Below are 24,888 nucleotides of genomic sequence, written 5' to 3' on the forward strand. Positions count from 1 at the left end.
GCGCTTGTAGTAATTTTAGACAACCAAGAGAAAAAAAAAATCCAGAACTATAACAATTTAAGTGTAGATATTGATTGACATGCCCGTGGTCGATACTAAAGTGACTAATTTTAGTTACCTGTCAAAATTCACTTACTAACATCTTGATTTTGTTCTAATATGTGTAAAATACATTTTTTATTATCTCATGTCGACGTTCTTTTTAAATTATTTTAGTACAAAATATGAATAAGTAGATTAAGTAGATATTGTACTAAACGGCGATAAATTTCAATTCTTGGCAACCCTAAATTTGAGCTGTCAAACAACAGTTTTACCAAACACGATAATAGATGGCGTTAGCTGCTCTAAAGTAAAATCTGTGTTATCAGGACAACGTGATTAGGATTTCATTATCTATTTACCGGTTTTGCCGAAAATATTATCTTTAATACAATTTAATACTTTATAAAACTCAATATAGGTTTGTTATGACAAATAGTTTAAGGTAATCAAATCATTTGAAACAGTAAAAATAGAAAAAGAATAAGGGGTCTGTTCTACGTGCTATCTAAATCCCTACATATTATCATCTAGAACGCGCGCTCTTATTAAACCGTCAATGACGTCATCAGTACTTATTCATCATGGTTTCCATGGTTACCGACCCATGTTAGGTACCTACTTGTTGAAGTACGATCCTATCTATTTACATACTAAGATGACCTAGGTATAACTAATACTGTCCTAGTACTAAAAATTAGGTACTGTAAATTAATAGATATTAAATGCCAAGCAAAGTAGGTACTTGAATCTTACCTACTCAATATTACGATATAGGGACCTACCTACTCTGCCTACCCCTTTAAGAACATTAGGTATGTATTTCAATCCTTCCCTTACATGATTCATATGTCAGTTATACATTTATTTCGACTTTAAAACGGTGTGAAGTTTCCACCTGTGTGCAAAGCCCGCGAAATTCAACAGTTGGACGAGCTTTCCGCGGCTTTTTACAAACTCCTTACAAACAGTTCAGTTACCTCAGCAAGTAACCCATGTAAACTTATACTACCATTTAACTACTAACATACTTGACAAAGGATTTCGTCATATTAACTGTCTGTTTTATGTCCGTCTCATCTGTCGTCATCCGTCTTCGTGTCGCCATTATAGGCCTGAAGTTGCCCCTAAAGCCTGCGCAAAGGGGCAAAACTACCCCACGGCGCATTACCTTCCTCCCGCAACGCTACCCTTCCTCGGCTGCCTATAAAAAGCAACTCGCACCCCGATATTTTTTAATATCTTCTCGACGGTAGGACGGTTCGGAAGTATTTCGCGATCACCCTCCCCTCTGGCCAAGTGAATTTTAAACTACTTTTCTCAGTTCTAAACTGCAGTTAATCAATTCCAAGTCTTAGTAAAAATTCTTAGGGTGCACTTTAAGTTGCTTTAAAGTACACTTTGAACAGTTTCTCGTTGTATTTTCGAGTATTCCGATTTTATATTCGCCGGCGTTTTGGTGCCAACAAGTTGGTGTTCCTGAGGTGAGTCAATGTTTATTTGTTTTTTTTTCTTATGATTTGCGTTCGAGAATCTGGTGGCTGTTCATTGGCTGATCATCGGCGACGCGACGGTACGGTACGTATTTGCTTTTATTTTATTTTTTAAACACAGGAGCTGAAGTTGGAGATGGAGTTGGCGAAACTTTTTTGAAAAAAATATCGGTTTTTTAATACGGTTTTTTACAATCTGAAGACAATTTTTACGGGTTTAAAAAATAATAAAACGTATTTTTTTTACAAAATTCGGAAATAAAAATAAAATAAAAAACATTTTTAAACGAAAATAAATTAAAGAAAGAAACTAAAATTGATATTCAATAAAACGACGTTTATTTTCCAAAAAAAAAAACTACAAATTTACGACACAGTGCAGTGGCAGCGCATTATTTTATGCATTCTGCTCACTTCACAGTAACTTTCCTGATAATTTCGAATGTATTAATTAAAAATATTAAAATACAATTCGAAATTAATATTCCCATGAAATTTTATGTGATGGAAAAAAATTACAATACTTTTAAATCATTAAAACTTAAAAAAGAACTGTCTTAAAAACTTTTTTAATATATAAAACGATATTTTTAAAAAACATTTAAAAATATATAATTTTTTTGACCGACGCGTTTGAGCACATTCCTTTGATAAAAAAAATTAACGGACTTCTTTAAATAAAAAAAAAATATACATTTAAAAATGAAAACTAGTCTTGATTCGGTTTCGGGTATGATTTCTGTAAAAAAACATATAAAATTTTATTATAGCATATTTTTTATGCTACTTTGAGTGATAGTTATCGTACATTTCAAGCTGTTATTTTTTATCGGAGGCTGATGGGAGGTTCCTGTGCATCGACGGCGAGTTGAAGCTGCTTATTATACAAATTGCTACCTTATTATATTAATATTATGACACATAATACATTGTTATGTAACTATTCATTGTATTGTTAAAAAAATATATAATAAATAAATAAATGAAAATAAATATTTTGGCTATTTTATTTCCTGAACTTACCTACCCCTTTTAATAAAATGTTATGAAATATGTTGTTGTTTCATTTACCTATACCTTACTTTTTTACATATTTATTTCGTCGTCAATTCGGTCGCGGCCTGCTTTCAGGCTTTACGTAAAAAAATACAATAAAAAAACCTGTACTTTAAAAAAAATACACCAAGTACCTATATAAAATGATAGACTCTTCAACAACGGACTCATTTGTCAAAAAATAAAACGCAATCCCTACAAATTTTAAATTACCTATATAAAAATAATAAAATTGTATAAATAAAAAATATTTTGAAGTATTAACTTGGAACCTCTAATAAATAAATGGATGAGAGGTCGTTTAAATTTTCAATTATAGAAAAAACGCAAACCCTACCAAATATAAATTAAACCAGGGTTTTTTATAAATAAAACTATTTTTCGAAATACTAACTTGGAACCTCTAATAAAACAAATAATAACCAACGAGGTTGTTCCAATTGAGAAAAATATTTTTTTCACATAATAATAATTAATATAAAAATTAATTTAATATAATTAATAAATCAATATTACAATTTTATTATCAATCTACACTCGACCCCAATAATAAATTAAATACTTGGGCTAGAGTTGACCATTGGAACTAATGATAATTAATCTAAAAATCCAATCATGAAACAAGAAACTAATAAAAATATGCAAGTAAACAAAAATAATTATTCGTTTCACTGTCAATTGTACCAAAAATAATAAAAAAATATACTTTCGAGTTTGTAATAAAATCAAACTTGGAAATGAATAAATATATTTATTTCGAAAAAAATAAAGTACTTACCTAAGTATCGAATAATATAAAAAAAATAAGTATTGTAACTATTTAGGTTATATATTACATTATACCATACTAACTAAATAAGAATAATAACTATAACTAAAATATTTACAACATAAACCACAGACAATTTAATACCTTAAAATAAATTAAAAATAAATTAAATTGAAGTCCCTAAAACACATATCCTACCTATACCTAAATCTACTACAACTGAAACTATAAAATCCAAAAAACCCAACCAGATCGTAAAAATCCAACGCAAAAACTCATTTACAAACAAATATTAGCTGCCAAAAATTGCATTTCACCTGCAGTCTGCAATTCAAACGTCAGCCTTTGCTAAAAAGTCCTGAAAACTGACTGAATGCGGAAATCGAAATGTAAACACATTCACGTCAGTTCCGTATTCGAGCTCCGTTGGAGCATTGCAATCGTGCAAAATTGAAAAATACTTTTCCCATTTACAATTTTTGAATGAAAACCTTTAAAAAAGCTCACCATAAAAGGTTTCAAATACTATGTTTGGTTTAGAACCACATTATTTCTCAAAGATTTACTAATTCTTTATTTGTCAATAATTACCAATACGTTACACTTACAATGAGTACTATAAAATAAAACATATAGTTGAAAAGCAATCTTAAAGGTATACTATAACAATCTTGGTACCTACTAACATAGTCTGTTGGTAAAAAAATATGACAATGTCACGGCCTAAGAGTCTATAGAGAACTACTTAACATAAATTGAATTAAAAAAATACATGGTTGGTAAAAAATATATACTACCTACCATAATGATATCAATTTAACTTCATTTTATTTCATTTTATTTTTCATTTTGAGGAACAGCAAACAGTTACATTATAAAATCTTACAACTAATATAACAATGACTTGTTGTGGTCATAATGTAACCCACAACGCTATCCACAGGTAAACATAAATATTTAGAAATGAAGAATTCTAACTAACTTCAACTGTCGCTTACTTTAATTGGTTCTCTACCGATGCAACTGTTGAATTAAATAAATTAATTAATTCAAAACTTAATAAAAACTATAGAAATCCACCGCCATGTCATTTAAAGGTACCAATTGCAATGAATTAAATGTCAAAGTTTTATGATAAAATCGTCAAAACCGATGAAGAATGAATTGAACTGAAAAAACAAGTCCATTGTCGATGAAAGAAGCGAGGACTGAAGTTTTCAGTTCGTTAATAAATTATGTTGAAAGAAAACTGACGACAGAATTGCATTATTCATAAAAAAATATTCGTACAAAAATGTAACTACAAAAAAATCTAAAACGATAAAAATTGCGTTATAACGATTACAAATATTAAAATCGGTAGTTTAATAATAATTTTAAAAACAAAATATTACATCAAAAAATATAATTTTATCTGCATAACATGCGTTCATCAACCTATATCTAAATGTATTAGCTATCGATTGCACTGAATTTCAAACATGAAATGTTGTGTTTTCCGAATGTAAAATCTCGTGGATTCCATCAGACCAAATATAGGCAGAAACAAAAATCCTGTAGACCTCCAATTAAGCTGTCGATGACAGCACGTACTAGTAGATCCGCAAAAAATTTTGTCCGTTTTTAGTTCATACTAACGAAAACAGTTCCTACAATAAACTAAAATAGACAGAACTTAGAAAGGTTTGACAAAACAAAAAGACGATTCTTAAAAAACAAAACAAAAAGTTAAGAGCGTCATTATCCTCAACCAAAAAATTACAATTCTGCCGAATTAAACTCTAAATTTGGTTTCAAAAAATAAGATGTGACACTACGCTCAACCAATGCAATAAAAATAAGGATGGTAATAAGTTACCACAATGCTTAATAATGCGGGATAATAATGATTTGTTAAATAAAAGTTTTAGTTTTTTGAAGAAACACCCAACCACGTACACAATTTAGAAAAAAATCCGACGAGTAAGATTCAGTAAAACGGCTATTATAGAAAACAAAACTTAAGTGACTTTCCAATTAGATGCTAACAAAAGAGTTGCATAGACGTAAACACTAATTATTATTTCAACCGTGAGTGTTACAAAAAGTCACAACCCTATTTCTGACAACAATAAACATGGTGTTAAAATATAAATACAAAACATTTCATAAAAAAAACTTTTTATACAAAACAAAACGTCAGTTCTATAAAACAATGACACTACATGTGATGATAAAAATACATTTTGTATACAAAAAATAACATTGCATAGAAAAATCCCAGTGACAATAAAACAAGTTAATTGGAGCGCATTCAAGCTAACTCTTAGTACAATGCGTAAACCAGAGTCACTATACCTAAAATGACGCTTGCTGTTGGTACTTGCGCTAAATTAAACAAGTAAGGTTAACCTGAGCACTAAATTCTCGGTTAGTATGTCAACAATGGTTCTTTCATGACAAATTAGTTTCGTAAGTGGTTAAAGGGGGCAGTTGCAGTATTCTTTATTTTGTTGCCGTTGCTAACTGCACTTCACGGCTAAATAATAAACAAACAGGCACATTCTCGAGGTCATCTCATATAAAAGGTTCTTTGACTAGACTTGCTTATCGATCTACCGATCAAAGGAATCAATCAATATTTCAATAGCAACAAAATCGATGTAAAATGTTTTCTCTGCTTTGATGTGTCAGGCCTTTGTGTTCAGTAATACGAAATGAAATGAAAAATACTGAACACTATTATTAGACATGTTTACAGTTAAACAAATTAAAAGAAAATCATTAACAATGATTTCGTCTGCGTACATAAAAGAAAATATTCGAAGGAACATTGTATGAAATTAAAAATAAACTTCGACCGACGTTTACAAAGCGGAATGGAATGAAATAAACACGTCTGTAGTACACTTTAACTTTGTAAGTCGTCATATCAAAGGTGTAATTAATTATCTTCATCGCGCAGCGAACTTAATTACGTTGATCGTGAATTTTATTTACACTGTTATTTAGGCCAATCGTTTCCGACAAACACCGTACATCTGGCCGTACTAACTAACGTCAAACTGCCATAAAACTGGACAATAAATGGGGAACAAACGTAAATACACCATTGTCAGGAAAAATCAAAGGAAATCCAACCTTATGTCAATAAAAATAGAACAGTAAATAATTTTGTTATTTAGTGTATTTTTTCGCGGAACGCGTTAATTTCGCTTGGACGCGTTTAGTATGCGACCATATTGTGTTAGTTATTCCCGGTTTTTTAAGTTATTTGTTAATTTTCGAATGTGATTTGTTACATTTGAGGCGTGGTTGAGGTGTCGACTTACTTGGTCTAATAATCTTTATAATCATCGTAGTAGATTCGTTAGTTAATTCTAGTTGTTTCATTAACAGTTGGTGAACGCCAGCGAGAAGTTGTCGACCGCGTTTCGGTCGGTTTTTGGTGCAAGCGCAGAAGAAGAGGAAAGGTAAGTGTCATATTATGTTACAACTCAAAACAACTTTGAAACATTTTAACCCATTTTGAAATTCAAACGAAAACTTGCAGTTCTAACTTCTTTGTGGAAAATAGTATTAACAGAGTTTATTTTTAAACAAATTTTAAACATTTTTCATAATTGGTAAAAACGTGATCACCCCTTGTATCGGGAAAACAAAATATTTCCGCGGGGTTGACATTCAGCAAAGTAAACATTATTATCAGATTGTTAAAGCTTATAATTGTTCAAATAATTCCATTCTGAACTTAATCTGTCAAAAATATAAATAATAAAAATTCTAACGCATACCGAAACGATATTAATTCGTCTAGTAATCGAAAATTTTGACAAATTACACCAAAACAATACACGAACAATTCCAACTTTTCTTACGTTGAATTAGAGTTGCGACCTTCGTCTTCTAGATGGCGTTAGAGGCACGAAACAAAGAACGTTGTAGTAATTTTCGTCTTCTTACATTTTTGGGGAACTTAAAGGGAATAATTTACTCTAGTTTCCTATAAATTGACCCATTTGATATTGTCTTGCTATTATGACACTAACTTAAATACCTATTTAAAACTTCTATTGGAGACTCGGTTGCTATCAAAAGAAAAAAAAGTAACCTGAATTCACTTTCATTTTAAAACAATAAAACTAAAAGGATATATAAATAGACTAAACCATTTCTCTTTAAAGAAAAATAGGACCAATAACCCAATAAAACTATGGGTCATAATACCATACAAATAGTAAAAATCGCATTGCTGTTTATATTTTAAAATAACAGAGGCTTTGTTTAAACAAGCGATGGAGGTTTATTTCCAGCGCAACTAGGTCAACGAGTTATTGTTTAGTTATGAAATAAACAATTTTCTTTACTCTAACGTATATTTAGTAAATTAAAGAGCCAATACGACAAACAAACATTTTTAGAAAGAAAGAAAGAAAAAGTTTTTATGCGACAGTAAGCGCGTACACAATTACACAAATAATTAAACAAAAATACTAATATAATACGAAATAATAATAATAAACTTTAAAGAGTAAATACAAGAACAAAAAAAGTGAAAATAAAATAAAACGTAAAATAATATATAATAAAAACATTTGAACAATCAAAAACAAACAATCAATTGTTCATAGAACAATATCCAAACAAGTAAGTAAATAACCACATTACCCTACAAATTTTCTCAGTAGTTCCAAATAATGACACGCTGTGGCGTTACCAGTCTCGTATTCCACACTTTTTTAAACTTCTTATTAATATAGGTTTCAACAATACAGTATTACTAATATATTATTTTAGACAATATTTGTCCCAAAATTCTTCCTTGAATAGCTTGAATAACAAGATATGTACATATTATTAAAATGTCTAAAACTTGTCCCCGCGTTGTCACGCTAGGACGGTAACGACGTGACCGTGAAAATGTCTTACCTTACTCGTACTAAGTAGTACCACAAAAAGCCTACAGATGGAGTAAAAGTACAATTTGTTTTTGTGCTTGTAACGAGGCAGTCTGAGACGAAGGAACGGTAATACGGCTACGTAAATGTTCTGTAGAATGTATGTATGTATGTTAGTGTTTGGTTTTAAACGTGCTGATTAAAATGTTTATTGTCGTGCGTTTAATGGGTTAATTTTAACAAATTACAGTGTCTAGGGCAAAAAATTACATATTTTTATGAAAGTCACTAAACACAAAAATCGTTATTACTAATACATATATACATACTTATTAAACAGCAAAACATATGTTACGATTCAGAAAAAAATAACAGTAAACTTAAATAAACAGTGGGAAAATAAGTAGGTTTTAGAAAAATGCGTGTGCGCATCTTTTATTCCTAAAATTTTATTTGAAGATCTTAACTTTCGTAACTATATTTAGAATCTAGCATATTAGAACCGTCGCAACTATATCTAGGATGTAACAAATAGGACATTAATACTATTGCACACTACAGGTACTAAGGTACAGACGCCTGTATGATCCTCTACTGCTCTCAGTCTTTCTTTATACGATTTTTAACTTTAAACTTAAACACTAGGCCCAATTTAAAACTCAATAGTAATTCAATTTAGTCTTTAAATAATTAATTTCTTCTAAACAGTGAATATTTAATAACAATAGGTACCTAATTAGGTGCCTAAACTTAATACATATAATAACAAAAATATTTCATTATCTCTAAAATCATTTAAAATAGTATTTTTAACAATGTTTCGTAATAATAAATCTGGGTAGCGAAGCATAAAAGAAATATTCGAGTAAAATCTTTACTTAAAAAAACCTCTAGATAGACAATTAAATGATTACTAAAATTCTAACATAAATAAAATATATTTTTAGTTGAACAAAATAATTATGTATGTTCTCAAAAACTGAATATAAGCAACGCGTTGAAGTCTTTAACAGGCGGAATTGTACGACGTAAGCACTCACTTGATGGACCGCGCAGCCTTAAATATAATGGAGTTCAGTAGTAATCATTATGACATGTTTTTACCGACTTTATATGACTGCAATTGATATAATGACTACATGCAGTTCAATATAATATCGAATCTGAGCGATTGTTGCAAAAAATCTAAGTCAAAATCAAATCATTTATTTCAAGTAATTGCTTATTAGGCACTTTTGAAACGGCAAACTGATTTGTCTATCAGCCTGTCCGTCAGTGAAGCTAGGAATTACAATGCTAGGGGTATCTTAAAGATCAAAATCAGAGGCTGCTCATTCTAAAGAGCGCTGATTTTGACTCAAAATATCTTAAATGAACTGTATAGTCGTAGGAAATAATGAAGGTATACAATATACCTATATATTTTCTTATTAAAAAAAATATAAGAAAATTACATAGAAGAAGCAGATATAAAAATACGTAAACGTACGTAAAGCAAACGTCATGATTGACTCCTACGAAAGGAGTAGGAGATCGTCGATTTAATTCCTTCTTTTTAATAGGAGAAAGGAAGATGCAGCGCGTCGCGAAGCAGCTGTACCCCGTCATCGCCAACTCGACCCGCACCTACTCGCCCATCACTCTCTGCCGCGAATGGTCTACTCTCGGACGCCTTGTGCTTATCGTATTCTGCGCCTGCTTCGCCTCAACCATCAACGGATTCTTCGTCTCGGCCTTCTTCGTGGAACACTCGTTAAAAAGGATTGGTAAGTATAATTAGAGTTTGAAGCTTCAACGCTAGGTGATCTAGTGATTAATCTTTTGAAAAATGTTTTATTTAGTGCCTTCTGCATCAGGTAACGTGTTCCACGCGTGTGTTGGTATAGCTGACTTATTTATAACAGCGGGGGTGTTACCAATAGCAGCTACCGTTTTACTCTCTGGCGTGTGGGACACTATACCAGTCTGTCAGTGGCTACAATTCCTTACCGAGGCTTCTACATACTGCTACTCCATGTTCTTCCTTGTAAGTACCTCTCATTATTATCTTATCTCTTATTTTGTTGCGAATTGTGAGTCTAGCGATTGTTTACTTGAGCGGCAATCAATGATGCAGTATTAGCGAATTAAGAATGTTGCTGCTAGCGTCGATTAATCTATACATATAATAAAATCGTAGAAAAGTGCTGTCTGTACATTGAAAATAAAAATAAAAAAAATAGCAGGGGTTATTGTTATGTCGATGTCGAACCCAAAAATGTAATTAACTTTTTTTGTCTGTTTGTCTGTTTGTCTGTTTGTCTGTTTGTCTGTTTGTCTGTTTGTCTGTTTGTCTGTTCGTCTGTGCGCGCTAATCTCAGAAACGGCTGATCCGAGTTGGATGCGGTTTTCACGAATATATTGTGGGATGCTTAAATTTACATTTAGTGTTTGTTTCATGTCAATCGGTTCATAAATAAAAAAGTTATGTCAAATTAAAGAATCACGTCGAACATTCTATGCTTATACCATTAATCTCCGCAACTATTTGACGGATTTGGTTGAAATTTGGTACAGATATAGTTTAGAACCTTAGAAAGGACATAGATATATTTTTATTTCAAAAATCAAAAAATAAAATAAAAATAAAATAAAAATAAAAATAAAATAAAAATAAAATAATATAAAAATAAAAATAAAAATAAAAATAAATATAAAAAAAAAAAAAAAATAAAAATAAAATAAAAATAAAAATAAAAATAAAAATAAAAATAAAATAAAAATAAAATAAAAATAAAATAAAAATAAAATAAAAATAAAATAAAAATAAAATAAAAATAAAATAAAAATAAAATAAAAATAAAATCTATATACATATAATAAAATCGTAGAAAAGTGCTGTCTGTACATTGAAAATAAAAATAAAAAAAATAGCAGGGGTTATTGTTATGTCGATGTCGAACCCAAAAATGTAATTAACTTTTTTTTTGTCTGTTTGTCTGTTTGTCTGTTTGTCTGTTTGTCTGTTTGTCTGTTCGTCTGTGCGCGCTAATCTCAGAAACGGCTGATCCGAGTTGGATGCGGTTTTCACGAATATATTGTGGGATGCTTAAATTTACATTTAGTGTTTGTTTCATGTCAATCGGTTCATAAATAAAAAAGTTATGTCAAATTAAAGAATCACGTCGAACATTCTATGCTTATACCATTAATCTCCGCAACTATTTGACGGATTTGGTTGAAATTTGGTACAGATATAGTTTAGAACCTTAGAAAGGACATAGATATATTTTTATTTCAAAAATCAAAAAATAAAATAAAAAATAAAATAAAAATAAAATAAAAATAAAATAAATATAAAAATAAAAATAAAAATAAAAATAAAAATAAAAATAAAAATAAAAATAAAAATAAAAATAAAAATAAAAATAAAAATAAAAATAAAAATAAAAATAAAAATAAAAATAAAAATAAAAATAAAAATAAAAATAAAAATAAAATAAAAATAAAAATAAAAATAAAATAAAAATAAAATAAAAATAAAATAAAAATAAAATAAAAATAAAATAAAAATAAAATAAAAATAAAATAAAAATAAAATAAAATAAAAATAAAAATAAAAATAAAAATAAAAATAAAAATAAAAATAAAAATAAAAATAAAAATAAAAATAAAATAAAAATAAAATAAAATAAAAATAAAATAAAAATAAAATAAAAATAAAATAAAAATAAAATAAAAATAAAATAAAAATAAAATAAAAATAAAATAAAAATAAAATAAAAATAAAATAAAAATAAAATAAAAATAAAATAAAAATAAAATAAAAATAAAATAAAAATAAAATAAAAATAAAAATAAAATAAAAATAAAATAAAAATAAAATAAAAATAAAATAAAAATAAAATAAAAATAAAATAAAAATAAAATAAAAATAAAATAAAAATAAAATAAAAATAAAATAAAAATAAAATAAAAATAAAATAAAAATAAAATAAAAATAAAATAAAAATAAAATAAATAATAAAATTTATTCCGGACATACAGCGCCATCTATTGTTCAATTTCGTACTTATAGTACGGAATTGAACAATGTCGGGCTGTTCCTATACTCCGTAGATAGATGGCGTTGATCGCGCAATGGTGTAATTACAATTGTTCAGTTCATGTTATTGTTTTAATTCATTGGAAATTTGTTTTTACAAAATAGTAAAAAGCAATGAAAAATATAACATAATACAACTTTTAGTACAAAGAAAACGCTCTAACGGAGTATAGATAATTCTATGTCGATCGTTACACGACTTTGGTTCATGTTATTGTTTTAATTCATCGAAAAAAGTTAACAAATAGTAAAAAGGTATGAAAAAAATTATATCAATATAATTAAACTTTTAGTACAAAGAAAATGCCCGAACGGAGTATAAATAAATAATCCAAGTTGTCTTTATCCTCGATAGATGGCGTTGGGAACGAAATAGCGCTATGGTTTTGTTACAATTATTTGGTTGGGTATCGGCCGAGCGCTTCGGTACTATTGTAGAAAATGTGTATTATATTATCAGTCGTATGATTATTTGTCTGTAGTGGTCCTGCTGTTTCGTATATTCTAAATTGGTTTCGTTGTATTTGTCAATTAATAAGTTTATTTGTTGGGTTTTCCTGGTTTTCTGGTTAAACTTTTTAACGTAGGTTTAGTTTGATATCGATTATTAGTAGTTACTGTAGTTAGTTTTTTTAATAAAATTGTAAGTCTAATTTATAAATTAATTAGATTAGATTTAAGTCGTTTCTTTTAAATTATTTAGTTTAAGCTTGGTTATTATAGCATAAAGGATAGGTTCTAATATAATTTCTTTTTTAATTGTTATAAATTCGTAATTCGTAGCTTTCTTTAGTTTTAAGTTAGTTTTCATCTTAAGTTCGGAAAGATTATAATATTTCTTTAGTTAAAGTCCGTTTTTAAACTATTTTTTCAATGCCCTAAGTGAGTATACATCTATTAAAATCAAACGCAGAGCTCATTATGTTGATTTTTGAAGAGTTCCCTGGAATATCTTCCACATCTCATTTTTGAAGAGATCCCGCGAGCCGATCTCGCGGGATCTCTTCAATCGATCGAACTATGTGGTTAAAACCAAAAATTTGCCGGAAGTCACTATTCCACGCGAACGAAGTCGCGGGCAAAAGCTAGTTTTAAAATAAATGTAATACGGTACTGCACGGGCTGCTGGGCAACGGGTAGCGGGTTCGATTTCCGCACGGAGCAACTTTTTGTGCGACCCACAAAATGTAGTTTCAGTTCTGGGTGTCATGTGTATGTTGTAAATTACAATTTTCTCCAGTGTCATACATAACGCATGACTCTGGGTAAATTTCCTGATATAATTAAAACAGATTTCTAATGAAACAATGTTCAAATTACGAATTTCAGTTTACAAGTCCATTTGATGACAACTTAAATACTACGTTGTCACACTAAAGGTATACAGGACTTAATAAATAATAATGATAACTTTGAACATGCTTGCGTACGCGCACGCAGCATTTGCGCTTCAAATAGTTTTAGTTTTTTTGATCAAACTTGAAAGAACTTCACTTTTTTGATTCTAATTCAACATTTGTTTTATGGTAACATAAGGCTAAGGGGAATTTGGTAGATTTTAGCTAATATGCTATGTATGCAATATGCTTTAGTTCGTGGGCGTGCGCAGGTTACACTTAGGCGCTGCTACTTAACAACAATTATTCCACAGTTGGTTGCGGTTGAGTGTTACGTCCGTCTGTGTCATCCTCCATCTACGTACGAATTCTTCATAAACATGCGCGTGGGCTTGGTCTCCACTTTGGTGTTTGTCCTTGGCATAACCGTAGCTGCCGTCGGGACCTTCTACGGCCTCGACTACGACTACTGCGAGCGCTCACATCACGGCCACTACACCTTCCGCCTCAGTACCACCATCATATTCCACGGTATTCCATTCATTCTTACATCTTACACCCTCATCGCTTCTTCTATCCGTATAAACCAACACTCTCGTCTCCAAGCCTCTTACAAGCGCTCCTTGCAGTACAGTAGGGATCTCTCGATGATTAAGATTAACATACTGGCGTATTTCATGTACGCTCTAGCTTGGACGCCTTTCCTTATAATCCTCCACCGGTATCCGACTATTAGTGACAATCACTTCTACCAGACCGCTTGGGCAGGAATCAGCCGCTCGTTATTCACAAGTATAATGTATGGATTTTTGAACACGAGCTTTGGTCGCGCCTACGCTAATTTGTTTTATTACTGCTGCTGCAAGAGTTCTCTGCATGGAACATACCACACCCGTCACAGGAGGACTGATTACCGCCCTACTACTGACGTGAGGGTGCACATCATGCACCAGGCCGTGAGTGGGAACAGTCCTCAACGAGGGGCCTCCACCTCTCGGGACACTCAAGAACTGTAATTGCAGCATATTTCACCACCCTAAATTATTTGTTCACCCTATCTGTGATATTTTTTAAACTTTGCCATTTTGTAGCGTCTATTCGGAGAGAGATTAAAGATCGCGGCTTTTCTTTAGAACACTAAAAAACGTCGAGAAGAAATTAGACATAATTAATTACCATCTCTGCACATCCCTTTTCAAAATTTGCTACCTGTCTGTCTTACACTTATCAAACTTTGAACTTACCTATCGAATTTACTCTGGTAATGTTTACCAGTCATATTTTTTATGTACCTTCGTACATTCTTCATATCCTCATTATTACTTCATTTGCATATTTCATTAATACTAAAAGATTTTCTTTCAGGTTACAGTGTGCAAAGCGTTTGTTTTGTCGACCAAAACCCCCCTTTGTATTTGGTCGGCAAAACAAGAAACGTGATTTCTTTTTTTATTATTTGTATTTGTATTATTTTTAAAAGACATTATGTTTACAATTATTTAAATTTATCTGTGTAGTCGTTGTCGTTGACTATTAAGTTAGGTTTCAGCACAAAATTAGAAACTCGCACAGAAAATTATATCTCTTCTATCTTGTTACCAGTATACTGAATGTTTTATATATTAAAACATATACCGTGTTTACTATATCAAAATGTACACCGTTTTTCTCATAGACGTTGTGTAGAGTAGACAAAAAGTAGGCATTTATTAAAATACATTTTATATCTTAGGGTATACTCGTAGTTGAAATTTTCTAGAATTATTAACATATTGTACCTATGTTAACATTTTGATAATCGTCCCTGATTTAAATTATTCTATTGGATTAAAATTCATGAGCTGAAAATTGGTATCTAATCGGGGATAAAAATTATAATGATAAGTAGGCCAATTTGTATAAATATATTGACATTAAACGTTTGGTAGGGCATGTTGTATTTGCCTAGTAAATCTATTTATACCAAAATTTTGTAGTCAAAACAACCATTCTCTTATAGTATAAATATATATATTTATATATTTCAATCTATTAAAATTACTACAATATTTATTCAGATATAATCTAAACATATTTTAAACGCTATACATATACAATATACAGCGTTATTAACCTTTTATATATTAATAAATATATAATGAAAGACTGCATTTGGAAAAACGAACTTATAGAAACAAGTTTTTCCAAATCTATTCTGGACTAATCAACATATGTATCTAACTTATATATTTGATAACTGATATCCTTTCTATAAAATTTTAGACATCAAGTTAGATGGTCAAACTCAATATAATAATAAAATATTCAAATACCTATCTCATATTCTATATTTACATACTATATAAAAAATATTGAACTGCAAAATGGAAAGTAGTGTATAATATGCAAATTGTAACCCCCTGTCCACTTTGGCCGGCCATACTGTCCACTTTTGTTAACCCTGTTATGAGTTTTATGTTATTTTTAATGCATTCATTGTACGAATATATCATTGTGATAGACGTACGAACAACTCGGATTTTTAAATATGGCTGACCGGTGTACAGGGAGGGGTGATAGGTGAAGACTGCCACGCTAAGGTTGTGGGTTCTAAGCAGGATAGCAAAAAAAAACTTAACTAAAACCTTATTATTATCACTTTAGAGTTGAAATTTGAAATCGCGACTTGTAAGACTATAAAAATGCCTACATTTAGGTCACTATCTTGACTATCGACATCGCGTCACGGTTCTGCGTTTGAACACTAAATCTAGTACTTTCGAATTAATTGAAAGAAAATCTTGAATTTTCTTAGTTAACGTTTTGCTATTATGCTTCGAAGTATCAACTTGAGTTGTGGAAATATTAAGGAATGATTGGCAGTCAGCACTTAGCAGGATTTTTATTTCGATTACAACATTTTGTTTCTTAATATATTTTTGTACCTTCGGACACCACCCACCGAGCTATCCTGATCTGTTAAATTCTTACAATATGTTTTTACTTTAATAATCCGTCGTTTAAGGTAAAAAACTTTTTGTGGAGTTTGATCGATCGAGGAATATCAGTGTGGTGGCGTCAATCGGCTGGTCTTTAAAACTTTTCTGTCAAATAATTTGGCTTATCTATGAAATTTTGATACATGCGGTAATGAGTTTGTATTGAAATTATATCTCAAATAGCTAAACTACCAACAGTTACAGTGTTGAGATTGGCCGCATACACCAATAAGTATTGTTTTATTTACGTACGGTAAATTAATTTGAGTATACATACCTATATATAGATCAAATATATTATAACCTATTTCAGTATTTACAGTATTCTGATGTCCTTATACATATCTCCTATAATCGTATCTTTCTGCACAATATTGTATAAAGATTTTTCAAACGTATTTATACATATTATATCAAGCGTATTTTAACCTTTTTCAAATGTATTTCAATATTAAGTGTATTTTAACCTTTTTCAAATGTATTTCAATATCAAGTGTATTTTAACATTTTTCAAGTGTATTTTCTCTTTAAGTAGTTTTGACTTAGGCAAGTTTTATCAGATTATACGATTTCAATGGTAATATCAATATTATACGTAGATGTAGGTAATTAGATTAAGGCACCATTAGTTGAAATAATACTAATTGAAGACAAGAAAGTGAGATTATGTAGGTTTGTAGATATGGTAGTATTTAGTGTAAGTGTAGTTTTAGAAAATAATGTATAAGAAAATGTAAAGTCTGTTTTGTAATATCTGTTTAAGTTGATATTCAAATGACGTAAATATTTTGATGCATTCCATATGGAAAAGACTTCAAATTGTTAGTCAGTTACTAACAGAAACATATTCAGACAGGTATTGTGAAACAGGCCCATTATGATAGCAAAGTAATGAGTTTTGTTTAAACTAAATTAGATTGAAAGGATATTGTATAAAAAACATTTTTCAAATTAATATTGTTGTTGAGAAAATCATGTACTTAACTGATATGTAATGTTTTTCAAAATTGAAGTGGATTTTTTTGTTTCTGGTTAAAATAAATTTTGTGAACTAAATTCAAATATATTTTTCATTTATTATACACAAAATCCTCACACACCAACCCTATTTTGATACATGACAAAGTAACATAATAATAACTCTTGTATAATGATTTTAAAGCTAATACATAGAGGGTTAGAAATGGAGATCAACAACTATACAAACATCAAAAAGTACTCATAAGCATCAAATTTTATACGCATTACTCATATCAAAGGTTTATTCTAAAATCAATACTTGTAAAAGTACATACAAATTCATTTTAAAAACCATCAAAGTACAAGAACTATGAATGCTAGTAATTATACATTCACAAAATAATATACATTAGACAAAATTATAAAGAGCGCCAAGAGATAGAGAGAGAGACAGAGAGAACGAGAGAGAGAGAGAGAAGAAGAAGAGAGCGCTATAGAGAGAAAAAAAAGCTACAGGAGTTTCCATCTACAGACTATAGATCATCCTAAGTCCTTTGATAGGTTAAAATGAGTAAAGTAAAAAGTAGGCCGTGACACTGATCTCTGTCAAATTTAAAGCGAGTATACTCTTGAGAAGAGAGTTGGTTATCACGACTTACACACGAATGATGGTTGGTGATGGTTTTCTCTGAACGAAGACAAGAGTAAGTATGTCAGTTAAAGTAAGTATTAATCAACCGCATGATCATCATTGGTAAGCATAGGGCTCCTCCAATGACTTTTTGTTTAGAAGCAAGCTGTATAAGCAATATACATAATAATTTCTGTTTTACTCTTTCTCATACTGCGACTATGTACTAACTGCTCTCAAAAATAAAGTAGGAGTAGGAGTGATATTCTTCGTCGAGTTTTTAGACTACCAGCTAAAAGTCTTTCTTTCTTTCTTCTCTCTCTCTCTCTCTCTCTCTCTCTCTCTTTAATTGTATGATTCTCTCCACACACACATACATAGTGTAAGTATCAAACAAGAGTACCTATAACTAACAGGTTTGCGTCAGCGTAGTTTAGCGCTTGCGTCACTGTAGCAAAGTGACAATAAAGTCAGCCTGCGAACCGTAGTAAGTATCGTAACCTATGAGTAGTATCGAAAGCAAAACTAGTCCATACATATATTATTACTAACCTCTCCTACCCTACATCGTGTTTGATGCTGAATAAATCCTTTTTCTTTCCATCTAAAAAGTTTGTAAAGAGTAATAACTTGCATGGATGTATGCAAGTTTATTTCTCTTTCACGCAAAAACTCCTGGACAGATTTAAATCAAAAATTAAAATTAAAGTGTGGAATAGTTTTTGATTCGAGTAACGCGAGTAAAATTCCTGGCTGAAGATATCGCTTTAACATGTTTAAATGATTAATTCTGTATTTCAACAGGTAATGTGATGACTAATTTTTACTTTAATGTCCGTCTTGTACATTATTTTAAAATATTAGACACGTATTTTTTATTTTCTTACGGAAACAAATACTTTCGAAGATAAATTGATTTTAAATGTCGCGTGACGTCACTTCTAGGTGAATTTTATACGGGTGTACTATGCCAAATCGAATGACTTTTTTTTTCTTTCAATTATCTTATTTGCTATAGCTTGCTCTTTAACTAAGAATTCTATGGTGGCATAAAGTAAGTGCGATAATGTGTCTCAACTTGACAGCAAACTCAGCATCCTGGCCAAAGGAGAAGGGGACTTTTGGGCCCAGCAGTTAACTAGTTGAAATGTATATTAAAAAAACCGTCATATTTTTCTAAGGGAAATCACAAAATATGGTACCTTGTTTCTATCTAGGAAGCGAGAAAACTTAAATTAAGTTGTGTAATAATGTATGTAAAATAATGTATGTATAACGTACTCTGTGATTTAAACTTCTTAAAACACTTCTGTCTGACATCAGTCAGTCACCGATTGACAGATGACACTCGTTCGTTGTGTTTCGTTCTGAGTGCGCACGTATTTTCCATGTTTTATTGTTAAACCCCACGACCTCGGCTTTATAAAGGACTTTTGACGGATCTTGCATCTCTAAATTACCTGACTCTCTATTTTGGACAGCTGTTTAAGCCTATCAATCGGATATTGACGACATGGATCGCTGTGTAAATTGTACGATTGCGACTGGTCGCAGTAACTCTATTGGCAGAAGAGTCTTGGAAGATGAGGCGATTTTATCAGTTATTCGTCAGTGGCGTGCATCTCAGCCTGTATAATATGGTTACCATTATGTCAATTGGGAAAAATACCAAGAAAATATACGTACCCCGCCCCTACACAATTCTTAGATGACATTCTCCTAATTATTGAAGATGAATAATACATATTTTATACTAATATTGGTGTTTTATTTATATATCCGCCTGTCCCTTTTTTAGTTTTTAAAAGATTAGTGCCTACTGCGTCTAAGGGCCTATGCACACCACGTTTTTTTAACGCGCCGTCGACGCGCGTTTGTACCGATACAGACGCGATACGCATGCAAGTTAGACGCAGCCTGTAGACCTTTGCACACCTGACGCGCGTGTGTAGCGATACAGACAAGCTCCTTGCTTAAAACCATAACACAACCAAAACTATTCAAAAGTATTTCGTAAAAAACACAAAAAACTGTAATCTATACATATAATAAAATCGTAGAAAAGTGCTGTCTGTACATTGAAAATAAAAATAAAAAAAATAGCAGGGGTTATTGTTATGTCGATGTCGAACCCAAAAATGTAATTAACTTTTTTTTTGTCTGTTTGTCTGTTTGTCTGTTTGTCTGTTTGTCTGTTTGTCTGTTCGTCTGTGCGCGCTAATCTCAGAAACGGCTGATCCGAGTTGGATGCGGTTTTCACGAATATATTGCGGGATGCTTAAATTTACATTTAGTGTTTGTTTCATGTCAATCGGTTCATAAATAAAAAAGTTATGTCAAATTAAAGAATCACGTCGAACATTCTATGCTTATACCATTAATCTCCGCAACTATTTGACGGATTTGGTTGAAATTTGGTACAGATATAGTTTAGAATCTTAGAAAGGACAAAGATAAAAAATAAAATAAAAATAAAATAAAAATAAAATAAAAATAAAATAAAAATAAAATAAAAATAAAATAAAATAAAAATAAAAATAAAAATAAAATAAAAATAAAATAAAATAAAAATAAAAATAAAAATAAAAATAAAAATAAAAATAAAAATAAAAATAAAAATAAAAATAAAAATAAAAATAAAAATAAAAATAAAAATAAAAATAAAAATAAAAATAAAAATAAAAATAAAAATAAAAATAAAAATAAAAAAAAATTAAATAAAATAAATATAAAATAAAAATAAAATGAAAATAAAATAAAAATAAAAATAAAATAAAATAAAATAAAATAAAAATAAAATAAAAATAAAATAAAAATAAAATAAAAATAAAATAAAAATAAAATAAAAATAAAATAAAAATAAAATAAAAATAAAATAAAAATAAAATAAAAATAAAATAAAAATAAAATAAAAATAAAATAAAAATAAAATAAAAATAAAATAAAAATAAAATAAAAATAAAATAAAATAAAAATAAAATAAAAATAAAAATAAAATAAAAATAAAATAAAAATAAAATAAAAATAAAATAAAAATAAAATAAAAATAAAATAAAAATAAAATAAAAATAAAATAAAAATAAAAATAAAAATAAAATAAAAATAAAATAAAAATAAAAATAAAAATAAAAATAAAAATAAAAATAAAAATAAAAATAAAAATAAAAATAAAAATAAAATAAAAATAAAATAAAATAAAATAAAATAAAATAAAAATAAAATAAAAAATAAATTTATTCTGGACATACAGCGCCATCTATTGTTCAATTTCGTACTTATAGTACGGAATTGAACAATGTCGGGCTGTTCCTATACTCCGTAGATAGATGGCGTTGATCGCGCAATGGTGTAATTACAATTGTTCAGTTCATGTTATTGTTTTAATTCATTGGAAATTTGTTTTTACAAAATAGTAAAAAGCAATGAAAAATATAACATAATACAACTTTTAGTACAAAGAAAACGCTCTAACGGAGTATAGATAATTCTATGTCGATCGTTACACGACTTCGGTTCATGTTATTGTTTTAATTCATCGAAAAAAAGTTAACAAATAGTAAAAAGGTATGAAAAAAATTATATCAATATAATTAAACTTTTAGTACAAAGAAAATGCCCGAACGGAGTATAAATAAATAATCCAAGTTGTCTTTATCCTCGATAGATGGCGTTGGGATCGAAATAGATTGCGCTATGGTTTTGTTACAATTTCGTTGCGTATCGGCCGAGCGCTTCGGTACTATTGTAGAAAATGTGTATTATCAGTCGTATGATTATTTGTCTGTAGTGGTCCTGCTGTTTCGTATATTCTAAATATACGAAACAGCAGGACCACTACAGACAAGTTTCGTTGTATTTGTCAATTAATAAGTTTATTTGTTGGGTTTTCCTGGTTTTCTGGTTAAACTTTTTAACGTAGGTTTAGTTTGATATCGATTATTAGTAGTTACTGTAGTTAGTTTTTTTAATAAAATTGTAAGTCTAATTTATAAATTAATTAGATTAGATTTAAGTCGTTTCTTTTAAATTATTTAGTTTAAGCTTGGTTATTATAGCATAAAGGATAGGTTCTAATATAATTTCTTTTTTAATTGTTATAAATTCGTAATTCGTAGCTTTCTTTAGTTTTAAGTTAGTTTTCATCTTAAGTTCGGAAAGATTATAATATTTCTTTAGTTTAAGTCCGTTTTTAAACAATTTTTTCAATGCCCTAAGTGAGTATACATCTATTAAATTCAAACGCAGAGCTCATTATGTTGATTTTTGAAGAGTTCCCTGGAATATCTTCTACGTCTCATTTTTGAAGAGATTCCGCGAGATTGGGAACTATGTGGTTAAAACCAAAAATTTGCCGGAAGTCACTATTCCACGCGAACGAAGTCGCGGGCAAAAGCTAGTGTTATAATATAACCTCACTTTTACTACATTAGGTACATATAACTTGATTCCTGGATAGCCAAATTTCACCAAATTTTCAGTGAGGCCTTGTTATTATATCCTCTTACAAATAAGTGTTAACAACCACTGGGAACACCAGACGCATCTAACCTAATATTATTTAATTATTAAGTATTACTCATATTATATATTAAACCTCTTTTATGATTTCAAAAAGTAAATAAAGTAATTTAAAAATAATTGTTTAAAAATGGAACGTCGAGGTTTTTAAAAAGAAATGGCGGGAAATTGTTAATTAAAAATTGTTCGATGACTGAGAATAAATTTGTATTTGCTGAAAAGTTTTTAAATTTAATTTTATCTTGAATTAACACTTCAGAAGTGGGATATTTTCAAAATGTCTGGACCTTACATGGGTGGATTGGGGAAACGACAAAGAAACAGTAAAACAGAAAGTTCGGAAGACGAAAATAATGGAATTTTTTTTTCGGAAAACGATGAACAATGCAAGAATGTGAAAAGAAGAAACGTTGCCCCTCGTGATGCTGAAGTTATACCAAAATTTCGCCCTGAGGATAGCAACAGTAATGTGATGGGGTGGCTTCACAAAATCGATCAGTTGGGAGATATTTATGGATGGGATGACACTGATCGCATATTTATCATGCAACTTCGATTACGCGGTTCTGCAAGGGACTGGTACGAAGATTTAGAAGAATATAATATGTCGTGGGAAGAGTGGAAGAATACACTACACACTGCTTTTCCTAGATCGACTGATTATGCTGACAAACTGGAGCGAATGCTGGCCAGAACAAAAGAAGACAAAGAGACAATGACTAAATATTACCACGAGAAATTGTCCCTACTACGAAAGTGTAACATCTACGGTGAAAATGCTATTTCGTGTATAATTCGAGGCTTGCCGCTGGAGTTGAGGGCTAATGCAAAGGCATACAGTTGTGAAACTCCCGAACAACTGTATTATGGCTACTTATCGGCACTGGAGAACCTGAAACCCGTGGTTTCAACCAGTACACGTAGATCTTCATGGGTGAGAGGAAACGCTGTGCAATGGAACTTCAATGGAACTTCGACTGTTCAACAACAGCCCAAGAATTGCTATGTTTGCCGGCGTCCAGGACACGAAGCAAAGGATTGCAGACAACAACAGCGCTGCGAGAACTGTCGGCGCCGCGGACACACCACGGCTACGTGCTGGTTTGCTCCGAGTTGTTCACGCCATCAGCGACAGAAGGTTAGCTATATAATGCATATAACTTATGTCATATTTTGTGACATTTATAAGAGAACTGTGATCGTTAATAATCGCCAGATAGTAGCGTACGTCGATACTGGTAGCAAACTGAACATTCTTTCAATTTTGCGAGCAAAAGATTTACAATTAGAGATTCAACCTAGCGCTACAGTTATGAAAGGTTTTGGCGGCGCCTGTGTGAATTCATTAGGCACGTGTTATCTGTGTGTTGCAATAGACAATGTCGAACTAAAAGGCGCAGTAGAATTGACTAGCTGTCTTACATTTGATGTTGATTTAATAATTGGCCAAACAATGATTAATACTGACAATATAAGTTTAATAACTTCTGCTACTTCTATTCGTTTTGTGCAAAATAATGCTTTACAAGAAATATTTACTGACAATAATTTGAAATCATCAGATTTTAATAGAAAATACCCAATCTATTTAAAGCACTCCGTAAATATTCTTAAAGGGAACCAGGTATTCGTAGAAGTATATATTGATTGTGATATAGAGTTACGAGCAGAGTCCACATTTTTGACACGAACTGTATGGGTGCAATTAGGTAATATAATGTATTTCATACCTGCAGCTGTCATCAAGTCGCACAATACCTATTTAAAAATTCTTAACTTAGGTAATGTTAATCTGTCGTGGGGCGCTGATAAATTAATAGCTAGAGCAGAACTAGTAACCATGCCAGAGACGAGTAGTGAGCCTGTGGTTCTTAATATAGACAATTAGACAAGTATCAGACAGATAGTTTACAAATTCATCTTTCAGATATAAACGTGGGCCAGATTAGTGACACTGAAAATGAGCAATTACTACAGCTGTTAAACAAATACTCTCATTCGTTTGCTAAAAATACTAAAAATTTAGGATGCACAGACCTTATAAAAATGCATATTCGTACTATTAATGACAAGCCAGTACATTGTAAGCCTTATAGGTTGTCTCACAAAGAGAACGAAATAGTAAATAGTAAAGTTAAAGATT

At 30.1% G+C, this 24,888-nt stretch overlaps 2 protein-coding genes across 3 annotated transcripts; both read left to right on the forward strand.

Annotated features, from left to right (window-relative positions):
• The first annotated feature begins 1,276 nt into the window (after window positions 1-1,276).
• LOC118268948 (melatonin-related receptor-like) lies at window positions 1,277-17,698 on the forward strand. 2 transcript variants are annotated; one of them, XM_035583786.2, is made up of 5 exons: window positions 1,277-1,526; window positions 6,739-6,812; window positions 9,800-10,003; window positions 10,079-10,263; window positions 13,973-17,698. In XM_035583786.2, the coding sequence occupies exons 3-5, from the start codon at window positions 9,811-9,813 to the stop codon at window positions 14,672-14,674; spliced, it is 1,080 nt and encodes a 359-aa protein (XP_035439679.1). In that variant the 5' UTR covers window positions 1,277-1,526; window positions 6,739-6,812; window positions 9,800-9,810; the 3' UTR covers window positions 14,675-17,698. The 2 variants fall into 2 exon arrangements, with proteins under 2 accessions (XP_035439679.1, XP_035439686.1); XM_035583793.2 differs by having other exon boundaries at window positions 10,094-10,263.
• A 5,040-nt stretch (window positions 17,699-22,738) lies between these two features.
• LOC126912462 (uncharacterized) lies at window positions 22,739-24,633 on the forward strand. Its single transcript, XM_050704606.1, has one exon. The coding sequence runs from the start codon at window positions 23,023-23,025 to the stop codon at window positions 24,631-24,633; it is 1,611 nt and encodes a 536-aa protein (XP_050560563.1). The 5' UTR covers window positions 22,739-23,022.
• Window positions 24,634-24,888: the final 255 nt, after the last annotated feature.

Source organism: Spodoptera frugiperda, chromosome 25 (genome assembly GCF_023101765.2).
Source record: "Spodoptera frugiperda isolate SF20-4 chromosome 25, AGI-APGP_CSIRO_Sfru_2.0, whole genome shotgun sequence".
Taxonomy (NCBI): Eukaryota; Metazoa; Arthropoda; class Insecta; order Lepidoptera; family Noctuidae; genus Spodoptera; species Spodoptera frugiperda.